Below are 13,362 nucleotides of genomic sequence, written 5' to 3'. Positions count from 1 at the left end.
AACATAAAAAACTTAATGATAGGAGGATTTTCGTAAGTACTTAACCATAGGAGAATTTTTTTCATTTAATCATACCTAAGGGGGATTATTGTTATTAATCCCTAAAATATTCATATAGAAAAATATCAATTTACCTCTATAAATTCAATTTTTCCTATGGCCACCCTCAGTTTTCGAATGTAACACTTTAACCCTGTAAATTTATTTTTTTCAATTACTTTCTGGCCCCCACGTTTATTTAATATTACACTTTGACCCTTCAGAATTTTTTTTTGGCTCCACCCCTACGTCTAATGTACCATAGATTTCGTATTCGGAGAAAGAGTATTCTCGAATAGAACCAGAATGAGAAGGATCATAGAAACCTTTACGGGCTGATGTTATTGTAGAACTAGATCCATTACGAGCGGCCCAATGTGAGCCCAATTTATTCCGGCCATTAAAAAATTTGGCCCATCCAACGTTTTTCTTGAAAGATTTCTCTTAAAACCCTTGCACTAAACCTTGGTTCAATCTGCAGTCTACACACTATTAAGCCGCGCATCCGTAAAGGCAATTCGATTTGTTGTTTGATATAATCTCAGTGCAATCTACATGTATGTTCAGGTACAAAGACATTCCATTTCTCTCTTTGTTTCTTGGATTTTTTTAAGCTCTGTTTGGTCGATGGGAAAGTGCAGGAAAATGAAAGAATATAAATTAATACTTTTGACTTTTGGGGTTTCCATGATTTAAGCTTATTTGAATACCCTTTTAGCTTATTTTATTGGGTACTCTACATATTCACGAGAACAAGATAAAAATTTATAAATGCTTAAAATTTGTTTTCCTCTTGTGTTGTTGTATTTTATCAGAAACCTTCATAGGTGATTTTATTGCGTATGTATAAATTTAAATTGATAATCACTGCTTAGAACCTTCATTTTTTTGTGTGAAATGCTAAAAAAATGATTCCAGTTTGATATCTTTTCGGCTTGAGAATGGTTCATGTAAGCTTTAAAATTTACTGTAGTGAAGCACTTGGTGTTGAAGCCGAATTGCTTGTCATCCCATTGAGAATAATTAATGGAGTTTGTGTGTTAATTCATTACTGTTAAAGTGAAGAGATTTTCGAACAAGATAGTATTGACCATTGAACACACTTCTATATCCATGTTAGTTATTATCCTTCATGCACTTACTGTTAATTTGCTTTATCTTGTACTCAGATTGGCACCAATCTTCAGAGGTGGGTGCCTTTCCAGATTCTTGCCATTATTTGAAGCTCGTTGCCCATTGTTTTCAGCAGCTGCAAATTCTCTGCTACTTTCATCAGATAGAGCTAAAAATGACAACAGAGAGATTGATTTTGGTGTTCTACTTGAATCGTGCACCAGATTGCACGTTCTTAAGTTCTTACATGCGTTTCTTGTGGTATCGGGAAAGATTCAAAACATCTTTATCGCCACCAAGCTTGTCAATCGTTATGCCAACCTAGGTGATGTTTCATTTTCTCGCCGCACTTTTGATCAGATCTTGAATAAGAATGTTTTCACATGGAATTCAATGGTTTCTTCTTATGTTCGTAGAGGCCATTTCTGGGAAGCTTTGGATTGTTTCTACCATTTTTCGCTGACCTCTGGTCTTCGACCTGATTTTTATACTTTTCCTCCTGTGCTGAAAGCCTGTAGAAATCTAGTTGAAGTGAAGAAGATACATTGCTCAGTTTTTAAGCTAGGTTTTGAATGGGATGTCTTTGTGGCTGCTTCCTTGTTACATATGTACGCCCGATTTGGTCTAGCAGATGTTGCGCGTAAATTATTTGATGATATGCCTGTCCGAGATAGGGGTTCTTGGAATGCCATGATTTCTAGTTATTGCCAAAGTGGGAATGCTATAGAAGCTCTAAATGTATTGGACAAAATGAGATTGGAAGGAGTTAACATGGACTCGGTTACTATTGCAAGTATTCTTCCCATTTGTGCACAATCAGGTGATATTATAACTGGGATGTTGATTCATTTGTATGTTATAAAACATGGATTGGAATATGATTTGTTTGTGTCCAATGCCTTGATCAACATGTATGGAAAATTTGGTATCTTGGAGCTGGCACTTAAAGTTTTTGACCAAATGATAGTGAGAGATGTTGTTTCATGGAACTCAATAATTTCTGCATATGAGCAAAATAATGATCCAATTACTGCCCTTAGGTTCTTTAACAAGATGCAAAGAGCTGGAATTCAGCCTGATTTGTTGACGTTAGTGAGCTTGGCTTCCATTGTTGCTCAATCAAATGATCATAAGAATAGCTTGTCAATACATGGATTCGTAATGAGGAGAGGTTGGCTTATGCATGATGTTGTAATTGGAAATGCAGTTGTGGATATGTATGCCAAGTTGGGTGACATAGATTCTGCTCGTTCAGTTTTTGAAGGACTCCCTGTAAAAGATGTGATCTCGTGGAACACATTGATCACTGGCCATGCTCAAAATGGTCTTGCGAGTGAGGCAATTGAAGTCTACCAGATGATGGAAGAGTGCAATGGGATAATACCAAACCATGGCACTTGGGTAAGCCTTCTACCAGCTTATTCCCATGTAGGAGCCGTGCAACAGGGGATGAAAGTTCATGGCAGGGTGATTAAGAATTGTCTATACATGGATGTCTTTGTGGGAACTTGCCTTATTGACATGTATGGAAAATGTGGGAGATTAGATGATGCTATGTCTTTATTCTACCAAATTCCAAGAGAATGTCCAGTCCCCTGGAATGCCATAATATCCTGTCATGCAGTACATGGGCATGGTGAAAAAGCTCTAAACCTATTCAGAGAGATGCTAGATGAGAGAGTGAAACCAGATGATATAACCTTTGTATCTTTGTTATCAGCATGTAGTCATTCAGGTTTGGTTAGTGATGGTCAATCATATTTCCGTATGATGCAGGAAGAGTACAAGATCAAGCCTCATTTGAAGCATTATGGCTGCATGGTAGATTTGTTTGGTCGGGCTGGGCAATTAGAAATGGCTTATGATTTTATCAAAAATATGCCACTACAACCTGATGCTTCTGTGTGGGGTGCTCTTCTTGGTGCATGTCGGATACATGGAAACATTGAGTTGGGTGCATTTGCTTCAGATCGTTTATTTGAAGTAGATTCAGAGAATGTTGGCTACTACGTTCTGTTGTCAAATATTTATGCAAATGTTGGGAAATGGGAAGGAGTTAATAAAGTGAGATCCTTAGCTAGAGTCAGAGGATTGAAGAAGACACCTGGGTGGAGTTCAATAGAAGTGAACAGCAAGGTTGATGTCTTCTATACTGGGAATCAAACTCATCCGAAATGTGAAGAAATATACAGCGAGTTGAGGAATTTAACCGCAAAAATGAAGAGCCTTGGTTATGTTCCAGACTACAGTTTTGTGTTACAAGATGTCGAAGATGATGAGAAGGAATTTATCCTCTCAAGTCATAGTGAGAGACTAGCAATCGCATTTGGAATCATTAGCACCCCTCCTAAAAGTCCCATCCGAATATTCAAGAACTTACGAGTTTGCGGCGACTGTCACAACGCAACTAAATTTATATCACAAATCACCGAGAGAGAGATTATCGTTAGGGACTCAAACCGTTTTCATCACTTCAAAGAGGGGATCTGTTCTTGTGGAGACTACTGGTGACATGGATGGTTGCCCAATATTGTCCTGGTCACCAAATCCGGATGTATTGTATATATTCTATGGCATCCAATGTCAAGCATATATTTTCAAAGTGCAGTTGGACTAAATGAGAAGAAAAGGCAACATGAAAGTTGTAAAGACTCATATTTTCAGAAAGGTAATGTCATTGAAGCTGTGGTGTCTACCAAACAAAAGTTGACATATTTTCATATTGCTATTGAATAATGCAAATTAGGGTGTACTTGGCTCATTATTCTATACTTTTTAAAATAATATTTTGAAAAAAGTAAAATTAGATAGTTATTACGATGTAGGATTTAGAAATTACCAAAAATACCCTATAGGTTTGCTTATTTCCTAAATACCCATATAATAAAATATTAAAAATTAACAGAAACACTCCCACCCACCCATTAAATTGATAGTCGGCTACCACCGTCGGAGGGTGGCTGGAGTCGCCGTATCGGCACACGATCGGTTGGATCTGGTCGATAGTGCGTTGATATGACCTTTTCAGTGGATCTAGCCGGAAAAGGCCAGATCTATGACTAAATCTGGCCATTGATGACCAGATCTTGGCCGTCATTGACGACTGTCTATGGCTAAAGATTTGGCCGTAGATCTGACTTTTTTCGGCCAAATCCACCGTGGATCTAGCTAAAAAATGCTAAATCGACACCTATCGACCAAATCCAGTCGGTAGTGCGTCATTATACCAGATTTCGGTCAACTTTCAGCGGTGGTGGCCAGAATCTGACAAATGTGGGTTGCTAAAGTGTTTTTGTCAATTTCTTAAAAAGAATAAAAATCGGAGGTGTTTGGTTAAACAAACAAATTTAGAGGGTTTAAAATGGATAGAATAATATTTTGATAATAAGGAAATAAACGTGTATTTTGGATCGGATAGGGAATAGGGTAGAGAAAAATTGTGTACCCAAGGGGTCCCTTGTGAGAAATTTAAATGCTTCTTTTTCAATGTAGCAAACACAGGGTGGCAAGGGCCCCTTGTGAGAAATTTAAATGCTTATCTGGAAAAGGAAGCACCAACTCTTGACCCATCCATCAAAGAATAGATTGTGAAACACGTTAAAACTTTTGAAGTCATCTCTTCTCTTCTCCCCCTCCCCCATTCTTCCTATTTTGCCAGCTTGTTTTCATTCAACTTTTATTTGAATTTTCTTCAAGAACCATCTCTGCAGTCTTTTCTTTTGAAAAACAAAAAGTGAAAAAAGGGTGAATTAATTTACTTTTATTATCATAATTAAATGAAATAATTACATATCATAACCAAAATAATAATGTTTAATGTTAATAAATAAAATAAAAAAGAATTAGGGCAAAAATCAATTGTCACCCCCAATTTTGGCATCATATCAATTAGCTACATTTTCTTAATTTATCAAAATAATTAATTGAGTTTTGCGCGATTAGAATTAAAAATTTATTTAACGCCAGGTTGTGTGCCTAACGAAATGACGTGGCAAAATGTAATTAATATTTTAGTGGGTCCCACGTGTAGACCCACCAACTACCCTGGCCCACCTTTACCTCGTCTATATATATATATATATATATATATATATAAATGGGAGAGGCACAAATTTGAAATTACAAACCCGAAAAATCTCTCACGTCGACAGCCACCACTACAAACTCACCGGGCGTGCGGCGGGGCCTATGTCGAATTCAACGTGCCGCCGCCACCACCATCAACATTGCCGAGGCCGCTGTACAAGCACGGTCGTTGTCTCCCGATGCGGAGCGAGACGAGCGTGGCAGCGGCGGAAGGGAATTATAAAATGCATTGTTTTCGACAACGAAGCAAGAGCGTTACAGACGACGATTTACGAGTTGAAAGGGTCTATCGAGTTGGTTTCGGATTTGAACCTGATTCGCCGGTACTTGATCCGAATTATCGGATACTTTACCCGCTTTAGGGTTTTATTGTGCTTGAATAAACAGTATAGTAATATTGTCGAGGTCCTCGTCGACATCCTCCATTTTTTCTGATAGCGATTCCTGTAGTTCTAGTACCATTTTTGATGCAGGTATGCAAACAAACATCAAAGATAGGGTTGTTTTGTGATAGTTTTTGAAAGTGGTGAGGTTCAATTTATGATGTTTTATTTTGATCTAATGGTTGTTGATTTTGTGATTATAGGTGAAGATCCAAAAACGGGGAAGGTGGATTGAGGCAGTGGGCGCAGGTGGTTTGCTTCTCGGTAAGGCAATCCGCAGGAGATTGGAAACGGCGTCTTTTTTTATGTAAAATACTTGATTCATTTTACTTAGTGTCAAAGTTTCTGGATTGTTTATTTGTGGTGATGTTATGTATTATTGATTTTGACAAGGCAGCTTCTACTGCAATTTTTATTATAATTTCTTCTCAGTCCTTAATCGTTGCACTAACATCAAATTCTTTTATTTATTTATTTTAATGATAATTTGGTAAATAGAAGTGAATGGTTGAACAGAACACTACAAGTTTGAAGATCGAAGAGAGTTAACCGCAATTTGAGGTATCAGTAATACTTTACCTAAAGCTTTCCTTTTCATTTAATATTTCTTGAATTTTCATATTTTGATATTCAACTTAACTGATTTACTGTAAAATGCATTTCATAGATGTAAATGAAACTATACTCTTATCATTTCATGGCTGTGTTCTCTTTCCCACCATCCCAACTCTCAACCTCGAATATTTAGTCGTGGGTAGAAGAAACTTTCCGTACTTTTGATCATGTATACCTCTCAATGACTATATAAAAATACTACTTTACAACCAACTCATAACATTTTCTTACAACCCAATATGATATTACCATATCAACTGACGAGTTTGATTAAACATGAACGAACGTGTTTTAGAGACGATAATCATTCTTTAGAATAACACCGTTCATTCATAAGAATGATTGTTTTTATTCATAAGAAACATCGATTTATTCATAAGGAATGAATAATTGTTTCTTCATAAGGAACATTGATTGTTCGTTCTTAAGAACGACCGTTCGTATTTAGTTAAAGTCATTTAGTTTTTTAAGTGTGGTGTGAGTTAACATGAGAGTTGTCAATTCAGTTATCACGTTAGGATTATAAGAGAAAGTTGTGAGATTAGGTTGTGGGCATGGTATTACTCATTAGCATATATATATATATTCAGCCATTGATTGTTCATTTTTAAGAAACGATTGTTCGTATGTAGCTAAAGTCATTTAATGCTTTTAACTGTGGTGTGAGTTAACATGAGAGTTGTCAATTCGTTGTCACGTTAGAGTTATAAGAGAAATTATGAGATTAATTGTGGGCATGGTATTTCTCATTAGTATATTATATGTGAATCATCCTTATTGGGTGATTGTTCGTGCATGCATCATGCATATGATCAACATCTCAAAATTCATCGGGTTGGGGTTTATTGATTCCAATCATATAATAGGCCGATGAGATCTAGGATGACTATTTATGAAGAGCCCATAACATGTAAATTATATGGCCCGTGTCGTGTCTTGAAGTTATGAGATTTGAACACTCAAATTTTCTACCATCTCTCCTATTATAATAAACTAATGTTAAGCAAATCATGTTCTTAGGCACAACTTAACATCTTTTACATGAACAGTAAAACTTCTCTATAATTATATATTGAGACCAACTAAATTTATTACTATGAGGAGGTTATATTTAAAGAAGTGTAGTTACAAGAATTATTGTTTTGATTCCAAAATTATTATTTTGATTTTGATTTATAATTCATATTTTAGTAGTATTAAGATTTCAATTTATTGTTTTTTAGCATTAGGATAGTAACGAAAATGGATATTAAAGAGTCATTGCAAAATTGATTGATTAGATTCGACCACTTCACTATAATCAAATGATATTAATGTCTTCATCAATCATCCAAATAAGCAATCGTGTATACTTTACCTGAAGAATAATTCATTATTGGAATTAAACAATAAAAGTAGGAGGTAATCCTGAAGATGATGTACGGAAATACCAAAAGTTCATGCTAAGAAGCTCTAAACATGCTTAGAAACTAAAAAATTTTGGCTTCAACTAGAAGGTGTTTATGCTGGTGATTATTACATACCGCAAGATAAAGATGTGGTAACAACTCTAAAACTAAATCACTTGTCCCAAACACTTTAATAAATATTTTATTTTGTTTTAAACCTTTGATGTAATATAACATATATTTTTGTAATATACATATAATTATTACTATAGAAAAGCAGTTCCTTAGGACGAGACTTAGATATATAATTAAATGTGAAATTTATTCTTATTTATAACTACACAAGTTGGATCATAATTTTTTATGATTACATGAGATTATTCCTTATAGAGTATTACTATAAGAGGTTTTTCTGTATATACATTGGTTAGACTTTAAAGTATATGTATCTAAAATTCAAAATAATAAGTAGTTTAAAATGTAAATAGCATATTCAAATACAACTAACTTAGGTAGACTTAGAAATAGAAAACGCTATAAAATAGATTTAAGAGGTCAACAAGATGATAGAGTCGAGTTCAGTTCTAGCTATCCGAACTTGACTTGATTGTATAGTACCGAATTTGAGCTTGACCAAGCTTGAGGAATCAAGTTCGAACTCACCACTTGAATTAATAATTCGGTTTGAATTTGAGCTCGTTAAATAAGTTTTCCGAGCTTTCAGTTGAATCTAGGATAATCAAGTTTTTTAGTCGAGTTGTACTATGATCAAACTCGGCTCGAATCAGTATTCGAGTTATTTGAGCTACTCACTATTAAATTGAGCCCGAGACATCGGCTCGAGCTCCGCTCTTTTCACCCCGGTCAAACATGAATTTAAAAGGAATAGGGTGCTGATATGGCAATTAAAAGAGTGTCCTGTGATGTCCTAAGGAAAAAGTGTGTAATTACTTGAATTTAGCAATTGTAGCTAATTTTTTCTATTTCCCCTCCAGATCTAAAAAGCTATAAAGAACTTTTTCTCTCTCTCATTTTCTCTCCATCCAAACACGCATTTTTCATCCTTAAAATCACAGACCCACAAATCTTCACCTCTAATTATTCATCCTAAATGAGCTCTCAATTGTTGGATCAAGTTTTCGAGTAATCATTTGACTTAGCTGGGTCATGGACTGAGCCATCAAACATTTTGGCCCACCAACAGCCACCCAAACCACGCAGCATACCCCCACGCACCCCCATGTAATTCAATTTCAAACTCAGAACACTAACGTGCTGCCATGTTTTCAATTTCCCCCCATGACTTTGCTTCTAAATTTCTCCTTTAACAACTTGATTTGATACTTTCTTAATAAACATGTGAATAATTAAACACATGAATAATGTGACTTCCCATCGCTTTAACATGTGATTAATTTGGAAAATAATAAGTTACTGAAGGGTGCACCGAATTCATGCATCGAATATGTGGCGCATCCTGACTGTCGATTAATATAAATTAATATTATCAACGGTCAGGATTGTGCCACTCATTCGGTGCATGAATTGATGCACTCCTTTCGTACTATAACATTACTCGATAATTTAGCATATGAATAATGTGCCTTTAGCACATGCAACCACCTTTCTTTTTTTTTTTGGTTAAAGTATTGGCATGCACATTATGTTATTGTGACATTTTCATCGGCTATGAAAAATATTATCTTAACTATTGTTGTGTCAAAGTTTTACATCGGTTAGGAGACAGGGTTTTGGTCGTTTATATAACACAATGACACCCTCACCACCTGGGCGTCTTTTTAGGACAAAACTGTGCAGGCTGCAAAGTCAAAGCGATAATAGCTCTAGAACCCACCTATCATGTGTTTGGATCCAACATACATCAATACTGACACCTAGAGGCGTCTTTAGTATAATAATAGTAGAGGGTGTTCGGTTCTGGGTACCCTGTATTTTTTGAAGGAATCAGAACCGATGGTTTCTTGAATTTTGGAACCGGAACCAAAACCAAAACCAAAACCAAAACGGACAGTTTCGGTTCCTAGGTACCCAGAATCGGACCCGAAGGTTCCGATTTGGGTACCCATAAAAATTCATGACCCCCAAAAGTTTTTAAAATGGCGAAAAACACTTAAAAACTTACAAATACCCCCCGCCCCAACTGGCGCTTGTTAATAAAAAAATTACAAATTACAAACTCTATTACTTTGTAAAGAGATTCTCAAAAGTCAAGCCAACTTACTTTAAATCTTATGAATATAATATAATATATTCACATTACTTTTTCTACGAAAGTTTTTATTACCCCCATACTTTTTAATTTTATTTATATTAATCTTGGTTCCCGGTTTCGATTCTTAACTATAGGAACTGGAATGAACTGAACTAGAACGGAACCGGAACCGCACAGTAATGATTTCAAAATTTGGAACCGGATTTACCTTTTGACGTCGGTTCCGTAGAACTAGAACCAAACCCTAGGTGCCCGCCATTTTGGTTCCAACCGTTCTTTTGAACACCCCAATTATAGTGATATATTTTCTCTTATTGAGAAAGCATAATATTTAGCATCCCGAAAGTTTTGGTTTTTTTTTCTTCTACTTTCTCTTTTAGAAAATAATTGAATTCCTTTCATTGAATATCACTATCCATCGGAAAAAGTATTATGTACTACAGAAGTATATTCCACTAGATATAGGGATACACTTTGAAGATTGATTATACAAACGCAAATCTATTAAAGTCTTTTTTTTTTTTTTTTTTGAAAGATTCGAAGAAAAATTCCTTTAAATAAAAGAAAACAAATACAGAGAGAAAAGTGACCTCATAGAATTTTATTACGTTTCTAGGATATTTAATGGATTTCGGGGATTAGTTAAGGTATGTACAATTGACCCGAACACTTTGATTACAAAACTAAAAGTAGAGTTTTTTAATGAAAAAAATTGTTAAATTACCAAAAAGGGCTTACTATAGAAGAAAATATAAAGTCAATTTTAAAAACGAATAAGGATATTTTGAATTTCAAAACTTAAAATAAGTTTTAAAAAAAATCTTATGGAAAAAGGATAAAATTTATGTAAAATATCTGTTTTTTTTTTTTTTTTAATCTTATAACACTTTTGAGATGCAATCAAATAATATATAAAATTTAAAAAAATGTTTATAATTTAAATAAGTTTTTTTTTTTTTTTACTAATAATAAATCCACCAAACAACTCGTAAATACACGAATCTCAATTTAGATCCCAATAATTGAGTGTTGATTGTTAGCAACATTTTAATTATAAAAAAAAAAACATATAACTTTACACGTATCTTATAATTAACATGATATGACACATTGAAACTTTAATATATATAACATTATCGTTGAAAAATAAACCATCACATTCAATGTCAACTTTAACAAATGTTTGAATATCTATTTAAAAAAAATTAAATGACAAAAATATCCTTACTAAAGATCTTTATCAATAAAGTTTTTTGTCTAATATCTTAGATAGAATCATTGAACATGTATAATATACACAATATGTTCATGATGAGTTAACTTCATCGGCCTAACAAACATTAGTTTAAGTGTTAACAATTGTCGAAAATTATTAATACTTTTTACATTACCAAGATTTTTCGTAAATATCCAAAATAAATAAATAATATAGGGATGAAAATGAGACGTTTGTGGATCAGAGGTATCCCCACCTCTCTACCCCATTTGGATATTGATCCTATTCCAGTTTGTTCCCCAATTATTCAAGCAGCAGGGACGGTAATCCCCACATGGGGAGTTTCCTCGATCCTACTCTACTCTCCCGATTTATAGGAAGTAGTATAATATAAATATAGGGTTTTTAATAAATTAGGATATTTTATAGTCTATTTTTATTCAATTAATATTAATATGTGTAACATTAATTGAATGTTGGAAATTTTTTAAATATGGTAAAATAGCTAAAAATATAAGAAATATTAATAAGGGTATTAGATATTTTTCAAAAAAAATTAAAAAATAAAAAAAACCGCCGGCCAAAAAGGGAAACCACACTCACCGTCAGGCCGTGAGAGAAAGCAGTGTCCAGTCATGGATATCCCAACCCATTACGCGCGCTTTGTGCTGACGTGTATATTTAATATAGTTAGCAGCAAAAAGAATACAAGATATTTAATTTAATAATATATATTATTTATCCATTTAATCAACGAATATAATATCTACACCAAATATCTGGCTCACATTACCCAAGATATTATTAGCCCCCTTCTTGCTGACGTGGCACTCCGCTGATGTAACTGACACGTGTAAAAAGTGTCGCCAAGTGGAGCTTTTAGGCCCCAACCCACCGTCCCTCTGCCTCTCTCGCATTCTCTGCTCATTTTTCGGATCGAATTTTTTTTTTTCTTCTCTCTCGCTAATAAAATCACGTTTTTCACGTTTTTTTATTTACTCTTTTCCGATCAGAACAGAACTAAAACATTTCTAGGAGGAGAAACGGTGAACAAACTGTCGCCGGATCTCGCCGCCATGGAAGACGTTGTCGGAGTGAGTTGACTCGGTCTAACTCCGAATCCTCTGACATAACTGTTGAGAGCTCTTACCAGTATCCAATGAAACAGTGGTAATTTCTGTTATTTAAGTACTTTTTTTTCTTTTTTTTTTTTTCCTGTTGAAATTTTTGTTGTGTGTGTCAGAGTGAATATTGTTGTTGTTATCGTTGTTATTTAGGTTTTCTTTGTAAGTTCAGATTTTCTTATTTTGAATTTTATAATTCTGTGGTTGAGTTTTTGATAGAGAGTTATTACTTAAAGTTCTGGAGGACTATCCAGGAGATGGTAGTAAACTTAATGAGATCTAGATTGTTTTAGAAATAGCTAAGCCTAAGGTACAGAAGGTGTACTAACAGTTCCAATGCTTCCACGGTTATGATTAGAGATTTTTTTATGGTCCATGTGGTAATCATCACAGATATTGCTACCAGAATCCTAGGAATACCATTTTTAGAACCAATGTTATGTGTGATAGGTGCTCATAGTTTTTTCTTTGTAAAAAAATATAGATTTAGTTTCACCTTTATTCTCGATTTTTCTAGTTTGATCTTTCTTCTTTTATCATTTAAGTGTGTGTATAGTGTGTTTTAAGAAATTTTCCTTTAGAGTAATGCAATTTGAAAGAAGCTTCAATGAAGCAAAATTGATCGGTGTCGCAACTCCTTTGTCCTCTATGTGGGTGTTGGAAAATCGATAATATGGACAATAAGTGGCTTTCTTTGCAATTTTTGCATGTTCTTTCCTATTGTGTTTTAGGTTTAAGAATTTGATATTTTGTATTTCGAAACTCTGTTAGATCTTCAGTTTTGTATGTTTTTCACTTATTTTAGGCTGGATGTACCTACTATAAACCTGGTCGGTGTCAGTTTAATTGATTGTTGAAAATTGGCAGCCACAGATTCTTGAGGTAGCACTTTGAAATGATTTCCCTTTTTCTAGGTAAAGCATGTTTTGACGTTACATCTATATATCTTGGCATTTCCTTAGAGGAGACTCTAATTAATACTTGCAAAGGTTGACAAGAATGGACAAATAACTAACTTTGAGGTTGTTTTGTTTTGTCCACATACATATTCATTCTCATTTTTGTTTGTTTTCTCGTTGATTGTAAGGACATTTGGTTGATAAATGGATATTAATCGTTCCTTTTAAGGATATGACATTGTGACGAGGTCTTTCCAGTGTCATGT

General features: G+C 34.4%; 1 protein-coding gene across 1 annotated transcript; it reads left to right on the top strand.

Moving 5' to 3' along the window:
* The first annotated feature begins 521 nt into the window (after positions 1–521).
* On the top strand, positions 522–3,894 carry LOC116140881 (pentatricopeptide repeat-containing protein At4g33990). Its single transcript, XM_031426458.1, has 2 exons — positions 522–606; positions 1,209–3,894. The coding sequence occupies exons 1-2, from the start codon at positions 599–601 to the stop codon at positions 3,661–3,663; spliced, it is 2,463 nt and encodes an 820-aa protein (XP_031282318.1). The 5' UTR covers positions 522–598; the 3' UTR covers positions 3,664–3,894.
* Positions 3,895–13,362: the final 9,468 nt, after the last annotated feature.

The sequence above is a fragment of the Pistacia vera genome, unplaced genomic scaffold, assembly GCF_008641045.1.
Source record: "Pistacia vera cultivar Batoury unplaced genomic scaffold, PisVer_v2 Contig383, whole genome shotgun sequence".
Taxonomy (NCBI): Eukaryota; Viridiplantae; Streptophyta; class Magnoliopsida; order Sapindales; family Anacardiaceae; genus Pistacia; species Pistacia vera.
This window is presented reverse-complemented; position numbering and strand designations above follow the sequence as displayed.